At 37.1% G+C, this 16,221-nt stretch overlaps 1 protein-coding gene across 1 annotated transcript; it reads left to right on the top strand.

Annotated features, from left to right (window-relative positions):
- The first annotated feature begins 8,252 nt into the window (after window positions 1-8,252).
- On the top strand, window positions 8,253-13,814 carry LOC4346678 (putative disease resistance protein RGA3). Its single transcript, XM_015755392.3, has 4 exons — window positions 8,253-10,388; window positions 10,899-13,023; window positions 13,130-13,288; window positions 13,403-13,814. Exons 1-3 carry the CDS (start codon window positions 9,321-9,323, stop codon window positions 13,171-13,173), a joined length of 3,237 nt encoding a protein of 1,078 aa, XP_015610878.1. The 5' UTR covers window positions 8,253-9,320; the 3' UTR covers window positions 13,174-13,288; window positions 13,403-13,814.
- Window positions 13,815-16,221: the final 2,407 nt, after the last annotated feature.

A 16,221-nucleotide genomic window follows, 5' to 3' on the forward strand; every position in this document is an offset into this window, starting at 1 on the left:
GACATACATAATTACTTATATATATAAGAGAAGTGCATAGGTAAAGAAGAGATCCATCGTATTGAGAGGTGTCTAAGCTAGCTTATTTCACTTATATTAAGGGGAATATATGGATCAGAATGGAGATAGATCATATCTATTCATCGACCATACATTATGTTTGGTCAGCTTCAGCTAGCTATATTCTAGCTACTTGCCTTGGCGGCGGCGCTCGGATCTGCATACGTGGTCGCCGCCATCGTGGCCGCCGCCGTCGGTGGAGGCTGTGCGTAACGGTTGGCCGCCGGGTGCCGCCGTGGCCCCGTGCAGCAATTCAGCCCAAAATCGCAGGAGACGCATAGGCAGAATGTGCTGCAGGCTGTGTTTCCCATTGCCACCCGCTGCTACTCTTCTGCTGCTTCTCTCACTCCATCTCTACATATATGTGTCTTTGTACTGGACAATTAATATAAATTAATCTGAAGAATATGTTCATGTTCAAAGTGCTATATAGTGGAGTAAGAATATCAAAACAAGAACAAAAGATTAAAAGGGATTCCTCATTGCAAATTAAGTCTAAAAAATGACTGTTTCGACAGTTTAAAGCACTGCAGGTTACAAGCTTATCGGGGAGAACAGAGGTTTTGCTCGGATTGCTCGGCTCATATATAAATGCAGGATTTTGTGTCAGGCTGTTCATTGATTAATTAACCTCTATAGATCTTATCCTGGCTAATTGTAAGTTTAAGGGGAGCGTATCCTATGCACACAGGCCCTCGCGTGTACATACCATGTACACCAACTAAAAATTATCACAAAAAATTCTAGAAAAATTCATACATGTACTTTCAATAGTATTACATCTACGTGCAAAATCGTATCTTCAAATTCATTCTATATAGAGAATAACAAAAAAAATAAAATTCTGACAAAATTGCAACCTTAAAACTATCAGATTTTTTGTTTTTTTTGTTACGGCTAAAATATAATGAATTTGACGTTAAGATTTTAACCCTAGGTGTAATACAATTGAAAGTATGTGTATGATTTTTTCTAGATTTTTTGGTGACATTTTTTAGTTGGTGTGCACGTGTGTACACGTGAGGGCCTGTGTGCATAGGATATGTTGCCAAGTTTAAGTTAGGTAAAAAAAACATAACTCGATCTGAAAATGCATGGGGCACCTTAATTTAATCTGAATCCGGTCACTTTCTTCGCTGTTAGCAGATAATAATTCTAGTCTACGTACGATCTGTGCAATTTAACCTTTGTGATAAAGAATTAATTAATCAAATGTAAATGTCTAGCTCTTTTGTAAGAGCCGAAAGCTTAAGCAATCTCAAGGTGATAAAGCCAATGATTACATTTCCTCGTTCTATCGAATCTAGGATTAGTGAGAGCCACGCAAAACCATCGGATATAGATATAATATATAATAATATGAAGACTTGACTGGGAAATGGAGTCAGTTCTTTTTATTTATCTCTCCGGCTACCTGGAGCATAAACCTAACAAAAGAGATCAACTAAAAGCAGAACAACTTGTTTTCTTTTTCTTAGCATCTTAATCGCATAAGGCGTCCCCTATTCAAGTAGTAGCTCGAAATGTCCATGTTTTTTTCAATGTGGTTGGGGATGGAAGGGGATACAAAGTTCTGGTGCAAACAGATGGTTACATGGCAGAACATTTGGTCCCAAACCTTGTCCAGTTGGTCTACCAGAATGCAAGGAAACATCGTACAGTTGGACAAGCCTTGGATATCAAATGAGGTCTCACTATTCATGTTATCTATGAGTTTTGTGCATTTTGGACTTGGTTGACTGATGGGTCCAAAAGCCAGACATTCAGGATGCGCACATTTGGAACCTTACAAGGATGTGTTGATCTGTTTTAGAGCGAAACTATGGTTTTGATTCATGGACACTTAATCCTATATATATACCTATACGATTGATCCCACTAAGTGTATTTTCCTGCCCTCACATTCATCCACGTCACCCCAATTAGTTGTGGCCATCAGATTAAATCTATTAGTTTTAGATTGGCCACCTTCAACTACAAAGCTTGCGGTGATCAGATGTGTGCCTTCCTGGCTTCCTGGTGATATACCGCATCCCCCACCATTGAATACCCCATGCATATATGCCTGGTCACCTTCTTCAGGTGATGCATGCAAAAGAGAAACCGATGCATGCTTTGAAGAAGAGCGATCAGTTTTTCTTTGATATACACTACATTCATTATCAACTCTGCTTCTCCAGCTATTTGATCCTCACCTCATCAATTGATGGTCTTCCGAAAATCAGAAGATCGCTCCATGAGTTGGCAACACCATTGGAGTTCTCTCGCAAGCGGCCAGTTCTTTTCTTCTTTTTTTTCTCATTCTTCTTTGTTGATGTTGTTGACAGGCAGCACAGCCGAAGTGATCGATCTTCTTCGACCTACATGGCTGCTTCTCTTCTCTAATGACGAGGTTATGTTATCTCCTTTATTTTTTTTAATCTTCAAGCTGCAAATTTCATTTGCTTTTCCCTTATGAGAGTTCAGTTCATTATCTTAAAAAACGAGAATTCAGTTGTTCATTCCCTATTAAGTAGTTTTTTGGGGGGAAAGTTTGGAGTCCGTAATATTTTTTTTTTCATTTTCTCCACCGTAAAACCATTAACTAATTTTAATATAGTACAATGATGTAATCGCATCAAATGATTTGGTCAAGCACAAAATAGAAGTGCCACGAATTGCCATCTACAGTGATGCGCTGGAATTCAATTACCCCTCTCCAAAACTTACTCACCCACTTATTGATCTTAGATTTTGGTAAGTTTATATTAATATTGTTCTCCTTTACTTATGTTTATGCTACGAATTGGTTTCTCCTTTCTCTCTGAAATTATCCATCAGACATCATTTTTTTTTTCTTTAGTTCACTAAAAATGTAAAAAATGTAAAAACTCTGTTACGTGAAAAAACCAGCTATCTGCGGGCCAACATAAGTGTACGGATGTGCAGAACGAGGTACAACTGACCCCTTCAAATATTTTCTTAGAATTTTACTTTATTTTTTCAAATATTGGTTGCCTCTGTTCTACATGTTGCAGGCGCACTTTCTTAGGACATCCTGCCATGGTGTTTCCTTTGCAGGCTTGCTACATCATGCATACAGTTTCTTAGAGCTCAAAAGACGCTTGCCATTTAATCGGGTAATTAATCCACTCAAGCAGGTTTTAAGAATATGATAGGAACTGATGAGTATGCTTAGAAAACATACTAGGTGATGATAAGGAATTATGTTATTATAGATAAACATATCTTAAAATTCAATGTAACAAAGCTATTTCCCCTAGATAATCTAATCTATATCTACTAGACATACTGCCACAACATCATTGTTCGTTTACACCCTTGAATGGTACACTGATGCTTCAGTACATCTATGTGTAAAACTTTATTTTTTATTTTTTGCATATGACAAATTACATATATACATATATATATATAATATATACATATATATATTAGTCATAGATGTGAGAGATCATTAATAAGTAAGATCCAAAGTGGGAATGAAGTTAAGATTTACATGATCCAAAATAAAAACATTGGCTAAAGGGTGGTCTAAAATAAAACATTGGTAATAAAATGTGGCTCAAAATAAAATTTACTCAATTATTTATGACGATGAGGGAAAATTTACAATAAATTGGTTCTTTTAAAGAGATTATGAAATGCAAGAATTGGACTATTTAGTCATCTCAAAAGAGGAGTTTCCAAACACAACAAAAAAAAGTGGCGTGACTAGGAATGGGTGCCAAACCTGAACCAAAAACGTTTGACGATTTTTCGTATCATCTGGTCTAAAATTTTTTCGTCACTTGGTAAATACTATTTCAAACATATGAGATATTCAAAATACTAATGCAAATCAAGAACACATTGTAACCAATATGTGCAACATCCAAGAATACTGATTGCAAATGAAAGAACATTGTAACCAATGTGTGCAAGATTCAAGAAAACAAATTGCAACATCAAGAAAACATTGTGTGCAACATCCTCCGTGGCATGCCTGGTGACGGTGATGACACCATGAACTCCGCCACCTTTATGTATCCAGCGAGCTCTAGCACCAACTTTCACCCTCTAGTATATCCTAACCTTCTCATTGTCATGGCTCCCCCACCAACCTCACCCTTCGCCGGTTGCTTCTTCATCTCCTCTTCCTCCGGTGAGGAAAGGGTGATGGAGACGGCAATCGCAGGTAGTGAGAGGCGGAGGCCACGGGCAGGAGTGCAACGTGGGTGCCTTTTCTTTTGTTTCAAGAAAGATGTTTCCGCGGTTAATTCGTCATCCGTGTTTGAGTCGGTTTTAATTTTATGTTTTGGTTTTAATCTATATCTCTTCTCTATCTTTACCTATTATAAAAATTTAAGATGTTTTTCCCATGATTTCGTACGTCGTCACTTGTCCAATTATTTGCTCCTGGCGCGCGTATTTTCACGTTGGTGCACGATTTTTTTCCGCGCAGGCACGTACGTATTTTCCGATCGATTCCTTTCCTACATAGTATCCATATTCCTTTCCCATATTGTTCGCACGTCGCTTTTATCTAGGCCCATGTTCCTTGCATTCAGGCCCAAGCCGGGCTTGATAATTCCAATCTATATGCACCAAACAGCTACTAGCCGATTTTGCTACACGTCTATCGTGTGATTTTTTCTTAGGCATTTCACGTTTTTTTAGTCGCACCATATGTGGGCCAAGATTTATGCAAGAATTGGTGGGGCTGCATGCATGGATAAGGCCGTGCGTTGGATGCTTAGGCCTGGTTCTTTTCTAAATAAAAATTGATTTCTTTAACGGTTAAAACATTAAGACATTTGAAATTAATATAAAATTACAGTCCTATATAACTAAAATTACATATGTAAATTTAATTGATATGACATGTAAGTGCACTGTAATTTTGATAAAAATGTTGTGTAAGTAAGTTTGTATTAGTTATTTTATTTAAAATATAAAATTACAGTCCTATATAACTAAAATTGCATATGTACATTTAGTTGATATGATATGTAAGTGCACTGTAATTTTAATAAAAATGTTGTGTAAGTAAATTTGTATTAGTTATTTTATTTAAAATATAAAATTACAGTCCTATATAACTAAAATTACATATGTAAATTTAGGTAATATGATATGTAAGTGCATTATAATTTTAATAAAAATATTGTGTAAATAAATTTGTATTAGTTATTTTATTTAAAATATAAAATTACAGTCCTATATAACTAAAATTACATATGTAAATTTAGTTAATATGATATGTAAGTGCACTGTAATTTTAATAAAAATATTGTGTAAGTAAATTTGTATTAGTTATTTTATTTCAAATATAAAATTACAGTCCTATATAACTAAAATTATATATGTAAATTTAGTTAATATGATATGTAAGTGCACTGTAATTTTGATAAAAATATTGTGTAAGTAAATTTATATTAGTTATTTTATTTTGTCTTCCTTTGGATGCAAATCCAAGGGAAGAAAAAATCTAGGTGATTTTTTCTCAAAAATCACCCGAGTGATGCATAGGCGGTTCCACTACTAGCACATCCGCTCCGTTGACGAGAGCCCCTTTCAGCGGCTAAAAAACATCTACAAATAAACTCCTATCTACATCTACATCTATCTACACTACTTAAAAAATAAAAGATGTTTCCTTCATCCGTCAAAATAAAAAAAATAGCGTAAAAATAAAAAAAAGTCCGACTCCTACCGATACCCTCTCAGAAAGGAAAATTGTCCGAAAAAAATAGCGCAAAAAATAAAAAAATCCGAATCCTACCGATTCCCTATCAGAAAGGGAAAAAAAAGTCCGACTCTAGATCCAATTCACCCTTAAAAATGAAAAATAAAATTGATGTGCCGGATTGAAGATCTGTTTACAAAAACGAAACCTACCTGTCGAGAGCATTCCATTTTTATATGATTTTAATTTGTGGGTCTGTACTTTTGCATTTGAGTCCCTGTAATTTTTATATTTACATTTGAGTCCCTATAATCTTGCAATAAGATACTTAAGGTCGTTTTTGATTAAAAAAATAAAAGGGGAAGAACAAAGGCAGAAAGGTTCATAAAAAGAAAAAGAAAAACCGCACAATAAAAGAAAATAAAGAAAAAGAAAGAACACAACAACAACAAAAGTCTATTTCTCCTAAGTGGCGAAAAAAAACCGCTGATCCGATTCCTATAAAAGGCCAAAAAAAAGTAGTGAAAAAATGTTAGATCTGATTCCTTTAAAAATGAAAAAAAAGGTCTGATTCCTATAAAGGTGAAAAAAATCCAAAAAAACATCTAAAAAAGTTCGTCCGATTCTCTAAGAAGAAAAAATAGTTCGTAAAAAATAAAAAGCTGGTTAAAATAAAATAAAAAATACGCGCGAGAAAAAAATGGAAAGGGTGAAACAAATTCCGATTTCTAATCACTATATATCTCTTCGCTATGTCTAATCTAATCTAACTATTTAAAAAGAGAAAATACAGGACAAAATAAAAACGGTTCAAAGAAATGTGTGAGAAAAGTTAGAAAAAAGCGCAAAAAAAAACACGCTAAAAAGGTTCTCCATCTTCCATAAAAAATAATAAAACGCGCGAGAAAAAATATTTCCATCGTCGGTAAAAAAATTAAAAAAATGCAAGAAAAAACTATCAGAAAAAACACGCCATTTCTAAAAAATGGTTTGAGAAAACCGTGCAAGAAAAAAAAACATCGTCTATTAAAAAAAATCACTCTGAAAAATCTGTCAGAAAAAATGCTAAATTGATGGACGCTTGAGCCGGATAGGATCCATCGATTTTTTGTCATCTACTACACGGCTTTTATTTCATCGGTAAAATTTTTTTTTAAAAAAACATGCTAGTAAAAAATTGACAGAAAAAATGCGCCATTTCTAAAAAATGGTATGAAAAAACCGTGCAAGAAAAAAAATCATCATCTATTAAAAAACAAATCGCTCTAAAAAATCTGTCGAAAAAATGCTAAATTGATGGACGCTTGAGCCGGATAGGATCCATCAATTTTTTATCATCTACTACACAATTTTTATTTCGTCATATATTCTCCTGTATTGGAAAAAACAAAAAAAACTTTCGAAAAGAAAACAAGCAAAAAATGCGCGAGAAAATAATTGTCAGAAAAAACATGCAAAAAAACACACGAGAAAAGAAAAGAAAAAAGGGAGAAAAATATGGTTTTTGTTGTCAGTAAAAAAACAAAAAGAACATGCTAGGAAAAAACTGTTAGAAAGAAATACGCCATTTTTAAAAAATGGTCTGAGAAAATTGCGCAAGAAAAAAAACATCGTTTATAAAAAAACAAGTCGCTCGTTAAAATACAAACATTGTCATTGACATGATTATGCATGAAAAACGTATATTGTCATTAGAATTTTTTCACCCATAGAAACACACGGACATTTTTGCTAGTTATATATATCTATATGTATATCTCTACTATTATAAAAATTGAAGATGTTTTTTTGGTACTTTAGTATGTCATCTGTGTTTAAGTCGATTTTAAGTTCATTCGCTTTGAAAATACAAATATGAATTTGAGTCGGTTTTTAAATTCGTTTGCTTTAAGAAATACAAAAAGAATTGTATAAGAAATAATATCTTTAAATAAACTCGTATGCTAACTTGAGACGATCGGACTCCTGATTGCAGCTTATGATTTTGTAAAAAAAAATCCAAGCAGATTCTCACATAGAATTTCACCTTAGCTAAACCGTATAACAATAATAAGATTAAAATAACATTCATCCGTTGCAACGCACGGATATTTTTTCTAGTTATTATAAAAATTAAAGATGTTTTTGCTGATATTTTGGTATGTCATTCGTGTATGAGTCGGTTTTCAAGTTCATTTGCTTTTGAAATTACATATCTATATTTGAGTCGGTTTTTAAGATCATTCACTTTTTGTGGTAATACAGAAGGAATTATATAAGAAATCTGTTTTAAAAAACTTGCATGCTAACTTGAGACGATCATACTTCTAACTGTAACTCATGATTTTCTAAAAATATATATATCCAAGCGAACTCCCATAGTGAATTTCATTTTAACTAAACCATATAACAATAATAAGATTAAAATAGATTTCATCCGTTGCAATGCACGGGTATTTTTTCTAGTTTGTTAAAAAGTAGTAAATCCAAAACGAAACATAATTCTCCCCTCCCCTAAAAAAATAGAAAAAAAAACTTATTTCGTGGGCCAACTTCTCTTGGCCCATCCACCCGTTCCCACTCTTCCTGCCCGCCGCCGCCGCCGCGACCTCGCCGTCGGCGTCGCCTCCCATCCTCGCATTGCCGGCGGTGGCGGCGGCCCCGCCCCTCCCTACCCCACCTACGATGTTATCGCGATGCGCCAGCTCCGCCGCCCAATGCTCGCCTCGCCCCCACTCCCGCTCCCCGCCTCGCCGCCCCATGGCACTCCCGTCTCCGGCGCCGCCGCCGCCGCCTGTTGCAATGACGACGCCTGGTCAGCTTCGGAGTCAGCTACCATCGACCTGCACCGGCGCAGCCAGCTCTCGTCCACATCAGGATCTCTCTGGTACCGCACCTGCTCTCTGGTCTGGACTTATATGAAATGCTTGATTACTAGTAGTATTCACTTCTTGTTGTAACTTGTATATTATAATGTAATTTGCGTTTTGCTAAATGAATTTTTTATACATATATAATGGAATAAATGAACTGGAAATTGGTTAAATCTAGACAAAATTTTACATATCTTTGCTGATTGAAGAAACTTGAGAGGGATGGTTGTAAATTGTACACAAGGGAGAACATCATCAGATGAACGACCGGTTGGTTACATTTATGTTGAGATACTAGAGAAGATTGAACAAAATCCTACTACTAGCTAATAATTCTCTGTTTATTAAGGAGATTGTAGCTAATGCTTGTTTTCTCCTTGATTTCCACTTGCTCAATCCTTTTCTCTCCTGGTCTTGAAATTGATACCTTCCTTGTGAGTCTTGGTGCACGGAATACCTGTACCAAATCTTGCCAAATTGAGGAAATGCAGTAGCATATATTCTTGGACTCCAAGTGATGACTGGGGAGGCAAGTCAGGCACCTGATTTTTCTCCTGTCTCAAGAAAGACTTCGCTTCTAGCGGATGCTGCTTGTGCTTCACTCTTAGATTCTTAGAGCATATTAACTAGATACAATAGACACATAAATTGTCTGGTGCGAGACTAGTTACCAAGCAATCGATCCCACTTTACACCCCTTGCTAGACTCAGACTGTAATCTAGATCCAAGCAAAACAAACATGGCGATGATCCTGGATGCATTTGCATCCAGCCTTGGTGACATACTCATTGAGACAATGAAAGAGGAGGCAAGTTTGATGCTCGGTGTCTCTGATGAGATCAGAAAGCTGTATGACACCCTGAACAGCCTCAAGAAATTCCTACAAGACGCAGAGAAGAAGCACATCACCAGCAGCTATGCACAAGACTGGGTCAGGAAGCTGAAGGGTGCAATGTATGAAGCGTCTGACATCACTGACCTTGTTCAGATCAAGGCCGAGGAGCGGCGCATATCCATGGACACCTCTTCGGGCTGCTTCCACTCCTTTCTGCTTTGCTTGCAGGATCCTCTTTTTGCCCACAGGATAGGAAGCCAAATCAAGTCAGTTAACCAGAAGATGGATGATTTATGCAAGCAAGCTGCTCAACTAAACTTCATCACCAACCTCACCGATGGAAATGGCAAGCACAAGGTCATTGACAAGACGGCACCAGGGCTTGTTCCTAGAGACGCTGTTGGAAAGAAGCTCGAGCAAGATACAAGGATGCTAGTAGAGGTCCTCACAAAAGAGGAGAAGGCCAGTGGTGGGGAAAGCAATAATGTTCATGTAGTTGCTAACAGCGACACTGAAAGCAACAACGTTACTGTTGTTGCTATCCTAGGTATCGGAGGGATTGGCAAGACTACCCTTGCCAAAAAGATCTACAGTGATCAAGCGGTCGAAGACTCATTTAACACGAAGATATGGTTGAGCGTCACTCAGGACTTTAATGAAGTTGATCTGCTCAGAACTGCCATAGTTGCTGCCGGTGGTGACCACTGTGGCGCTCAAGAGAAGTCCTTGCTTGAGCCAATTTTAGTTAGTGCCCTGACAGCGAAGAAGTTTTTGCTGGTGATGGATGACATATGGAATCAAAAGCCATGGGAGAAGGTGCTTAGAGTTCCAACCATTAAAGCAGGTGCTCGTGGATCTCGAGTTCTGATCACCACGAGAAATGAAGGAGTTGCTCGAGAGATGAATGCTGTGCACTTGCACCATGTCAGCAAATTGGGACCTCAAGAAGCATGGGCCATGCTCAAGGAACAGGTAAATCATCAAACAACAAACCCTTCCTAGCATTATGTATTTTACTCATTTTCTCCTCGATTTGTTTAAAACATAGCCTGAATGCCTGATGCACTCCGAGCTAATTACCTATCAATAATTGCCAAAGTTTGGTTACTAGCAACACTATATATGTTCATCAGAAATATATTTCTTTAATACATAATATTTCTGGGTATGAATTCTCTCTTACAATAAATTCCAACTGCTATAATTCATATGTGCCATTTAATGTCGAACAAGAAAATGTTTTTTTTTTCCAACTAATGCCTGAACTATATTTTTCACATATTGGGATAACTGTTGAATTTATTTGTTTTTATCATACTCTGAATAAGTTGATCCATTCATGGTGACAACATAACTTGAATGTGTTTCCATGTATTATACCACCAGAACATTTGATTTTATTTTAATTCTAAACTTCGTATATAAGAACAAAAGATCAGCTATGGATGTTGTTTTGTTAATATTATATGTTTAAATTCGCAGTTAGACTTGAGTGGACCTGAGACTAAAAGACTCAAAGAAAGTGGGATGAAGATTGTAGAAAAATGTGATGGCTTACCGCTTGCAATCAAAGTAGTAGGAGGAGTCTTGTGCAAGAGAAATAAAACTGAAAATGATTGGGAAAAGGTTCTAGGCAATCAGGTATGGTCAAAAATTGGACTGCCTGATGAACTAAACAAGGCAATATATTTGAGCTATGAAGACCTGGTTCCTAATTTGAAGCAGTGCTTTGTATATTACTCACTTTTTCCTAAAGATGAAATTATTGGTCCAGATAAGGTTGTTGCCATGTGGACTGCTGAAGGATTTCTTGGAAATGATGGAAATTCAACACAATTAGGAATGGATTACTACAAGGAATTAATTATGAGAAATCTTTTAGAGCCTCACGATGACTACTATAATCAAGAATACTGTCTCATGCATGATGTTGTCCGCTCCTTTGCTCAGTATGTTGCTAGAGATGAAGCTTTAGTGGTTGGGGACACAGAAAATATGACAAACCTCACATTATCAAATTTTTTCCGGCTATCTATATCAGCAAATGAAATAGAGTGGAGTAATTTACAAAAACGGCACTCACTAAGAACTTTGTTATTATTTGGAAATATCAAGTTTAAGCCTGGTAATTCCTTAAGTAACCTTCCTTTTCTACGGACAATACACATAAGAGATGCACGATGTGCTACATTGATTGGCTCATTGTGTCACCTCAAACACTTGAGATACTTGGAACTAGGGTACACAAACATATCTGCACTGCCCCAGAACATTGGTAAGATGAAATTTTTAGAGCACATCGGTCTTCGAGGATGTCACAGTTTGGCAGAACTTCCTAGCAGTATTACAGAGCTACCAAAGTTAAGGCACCTCAGTATTGATGAAACAAAGATTAATGCTATTCCGAGGGGTTTTAAAAGATTAGAAAATTTGGAGATGCTTTGGGGGTTTCCTGTCCACATTATTATTGAAAACACTGGAGAATACAGATGTAGTTTGGAAGAGTTAGGGCCTCTTTCAAAACTCAGGAAGCTTAAATTGATTGGTCTAGAGAATGTACCTTATAGCTCTATGGCAACACTAGCTAAGCTTAAAACCAAGGAAAATCTCATATGCCTTGAATTATGGTGCACAAGTGGAGTGACAGTCAGTGGTAGGGTCAAAGAATCTATTGCCATGGCTGATCAGGAACAAATTGTAGATGTCTTTGACAAGCTTTACCCTCCACTCTGCTTGGAGGAGCTAACTATCGGAGGATATTTTGGCGACAAGCTCCCGAGTTGGATAATGATGCCAGCAAAATTCCTTAAAAATATGAGACGGTTGGACCTACAGGACATGGCTAACTGTGCACATCTTCCTTCAGGTTTAGGTCAGCTCCAAGATTTGGACTGCCTAGTAATTAATCGTGCACCACAGATTGAGCAAGTTGGATATGATTTCTTCGTCCAAGGAGGACAGAGGAAAACTGACAACAGGAATCCCAGTCATGCTGTATTTTTTCCCAAGTTACATGAGTTATGTCTTCAAGGAATGATAAAATGGAAGGAGTGGACATGGGAGAAACATGTGGAAGCCATGCCTGTTTTAAGTGTGCTTAATATCAGAAACTGTAAGTTGCACTATCTTCCTCCTGGTCTTTCCTACCAGGCAAAGGCACTTAGAAGGTTATCCATAGCTAATGTTCAGCACCTAAATTGTCTTGAGAATTTCAGTTCAGTTATTAAGCTTGATGCTTATGACAACCCTGATCTAGAGAGGATAGCCAATCTTCCCAACATGCAGAATCTAACTGTTGTTGGGTGCCCAAAACTGATGGTATTTAATAATGTGAAATCACTTCGGAGCATTCAATTGGGGATTAGTGAGATGGAAACACTCCCGGCATACCTGCAAGATACAAAATTGGAACAGTTAGAGATTGCTTGTAGCTTAAAGCTGCTTAAATTGATGGTCAAGAAAGAGTCTTGGTCGGAGTGGGGAAAGATCAGTAATATCATGCATGTTAAGGGGTTTGCTAGTGAAAATGGCAGGAGATGGTATATATCCTACACAAAACACCCCTTCTCCTTTGATACAAATATTGAATATACCCTCGAACTTCCAGGTACAAGATTCTACAAGTTTGTGTTCATTTTGTTTTCTCTTTCATCTCCAGTTCTCCTCATAATCTGAATTGTTTATCTCCACTTTTGCTTATTTGTGCTTACTAGAGGAAACAGGATATGAAGCTAATATCGCAATGGAGAAGATATGAATGATTGTTGTTAATATAACTCTCACTATACAGTTACACTTGAGAAAAAAAAAAGTTAAGCATTGAACTGGCACTTCCTAGTGGAATATGAAAACTCCCCGGCTATATCTACTCGGTACTTATATATCATCCCTTTATAGTATTTATTCCAATTCTCTTACCATTTCTTAACAACCATTTTAGGCTCTTACACAATGTCTACTCACGTGCCTTATTTTTCTTGTGGCAGGAGAAAGAGAGGTGAATATATATAGTTGATGCAATTCATTTTGCAATGGGACTCTACGATCTCGTGCAATTGCAAGATATGCTTTCTAATTGAGAAACAAACTTATTTCTTTTGTAGTTTCAGAATAGTCCATGACTTCATGTTCTCTGAAAACCTTCAATGTAGTATTTTACAATTCTTTTACATCCTTCGGTTTAATTAACATACAAAGAACTTCAAGTGCTTCTAAAACATATCAAACTAGCTAGCTCATTTTTCAAGTTCAGTATGGGTAGTTTGCAACGCCGTAATGTGTGGGGAGCAGCTCCACCATCACTGTTTGATGTATTTGCCTCCACTCTTGTCATGTTTCTAAGCCAAGACAAGGCATATCAACTGAAGTATGGGGAAAGGAAATTGGAATTTTCAAGCAGTTCCACAAGAATGCAGCATGCACATATTGAAACTAAAATAACTTTTATTTCAATCTACTCCCTCTGGGTTGATAATATTTGTTGTTTTGGACAAGGGCTCGGTCTCCACAAAATAACTTTCACCACTATTTTTATAATAATATATATAGAAATATCAAAGAATATATAACTTTATTGAAGTGTTTTTTAAGACTAATCTATTCATATGGTCTTCATATTTTAAGACAAATATTTTAGAAATTATTCATAGTCAAAGATTTTAAAGTTTGACCTCACCCTTATCCAAAACGAGTAGTTTTTATCATGACCTCGCATCATCGATTCCCCTAGAGCTATGTTAGGTATTCAGACTTGAACAGATACATCAATCTGGATGACTACACATCCTTGGAGTATCAGATTCTTCTTTGTTATGCAAACAATTTAAATAACTTTGGTATCCTAAAACTAACCCTGTATAAATAAATGTTTGGTGCTATCCCACCAAATTATGCTTAGATAGGAATTGTGCTTCTGAACAACGGAAAATGTTGGCAACTCATTTTCTTGACTTTTTTTTTAGCATTTACCCTCATCAATAGAAAATTTGTTACATGGATATGCAGGTATAATTTCTCTAAAAAATTGGATTTGCAAGGACAAAGTATCAGGAGCAGAAGATATGTAGAAACTACCCATGATTGTAGGTATGAAAAAAGAACAGAGAAATACAATAGAAATTCCAAAGCATCCTACTGAAGAGAAAACAACTTTGAGTCACTGGATAACAATGGTTTAGATGTTCTCTCTGCATACTTTTCAGATCATATTTAGATAATGGCATGCAGAACATGAACAAGAGAACAATAAGTAGTTATGTGTAGTAACTTCATATAATCATTAATATGACTTGATAAATGGTCAGCACAATATTATTAATGATATAATGATATCTATTACATTATCTCCTAATAAATAGGGTAAATCTCTCTGACAACTGACATCACACCACTGTACATGCCCTTAGATGGAAGGCTCAAGTGAGCCATTCTAGCAAGAAAATCACACCCTCAAACCATGTACAATCACAATAGGGAACATAAAAACGTCACTCTATAGCTGTCAATGCAACTAGTAGGCACATTGTATAAACAAATAAAAGATTAAATAAAATAGCAAGATGTTAAAAGAAGAATGTTTATATACGATAATCTTGCTCCCTGTGCAACATTTTTGCCCTCTCTTCCTTCTGTGAGGGAAACAAAGAATCAGACATCTTTGTAGGGAGAAGTTTGTGCGAGCCACCTTCATCTCGGTGTTCCCGCGGTGGTGGAGCCGGAGTGTGGGATATCTTTGATCGCGATGAAATCCTTTGTCTTTCTTCTTGTTGTTCTGGAGAGAAGTTACGAGGCATTGCAGCTGGGAGAGGAACGTGCAAGATCTCTTCTGATATCCTTCCTTGCGCTTGTTCCGTTTGAGGAAGAAGAGAGTGGTAAGGCATCTTCGCAAGCGGAGAAGAAGCATGCAAGCCCTCTTCTTTCTTGTGTAAAACTCCTCTCCTTGTTGGTTGCTCTGATGGAGGAGGAAGAGATTGATGAAGAATCTTTGCAGGCAGAGAAGCATCCAAGTCGTCATCTTTCTCGCGTAGACCTCTTCCCTTTGGCTGCTCCAATGGAGGAACAGAGTGATGAGGCTTTTTTGCAGGCAGAGAAGAAGCATGCAAACCCTCCAATGGAGGAGCAAATTGATGAAGAACCTTTGCAGGAAGAGAAGCATTCAGGTCATCTTCTTTCTTGTGTAGAACTCTTCCCCTTGGTTGCTCGAATGAAGAAGGAAGAGAAGCACCCAAGTCATCTCTTCCCTTTGGTTGCTCCAATGGAGGATGAGATTGGTGAGGAGGATAGTGATGAGGTGAATTTGCAGGTAGAGGAGGACCACACAGATCCTCTTCTTTCCTCGGCTGGACTCCTCGCTCTTCTCCCTCCTCTTGCTCTTGTAAACCTCCTCCCTTCCCTTTCATGGAGTCTCGCGCCACTGGGGATGGAGATGGCCCTTTCATGGAGTCTCGCACGGCTGTAGTTGGAGGAGGTGGACCATTCATGAACTTCGGTGGATCTGGCCCTAGAAGATGATGATTTGGAGAAGTTTTGTGTCTGGAATGATCAGTTGGGGCATCCTTGCCACAGCAGTTGCCCATAGATAAGCTAGCTTGGGTTCAGTACTCTACCTAGCAAGGAGTATATTAGGAGCTAAGCTTACTTTCTACTTTGTTAGGCAACTGGAATAATCTTTGCTGATAGCAACCGGCACAGCATTCAGGTTTGAGATGCCTAATCATCAGAGACAATGGCAGATGATAGATTAAAAAAAAAAGATATGGCTAACTCCTTAGGCCTTGGGGAAAAGGAAAACTAGACGAAAACCCCT

This window comes from Oryza sativa, chromosome 9 (genome assembly GCF_034140825.1).
Source record: "Oryza sativa Japonica Group chromosome 9, ASM3414082v1".
Lineage (NCBI taxonomy): Eukaryota > Viridiplantae > Streptophyta > Magnoliopsida > Poales > Poaceae > Oryza > Oryza sativa.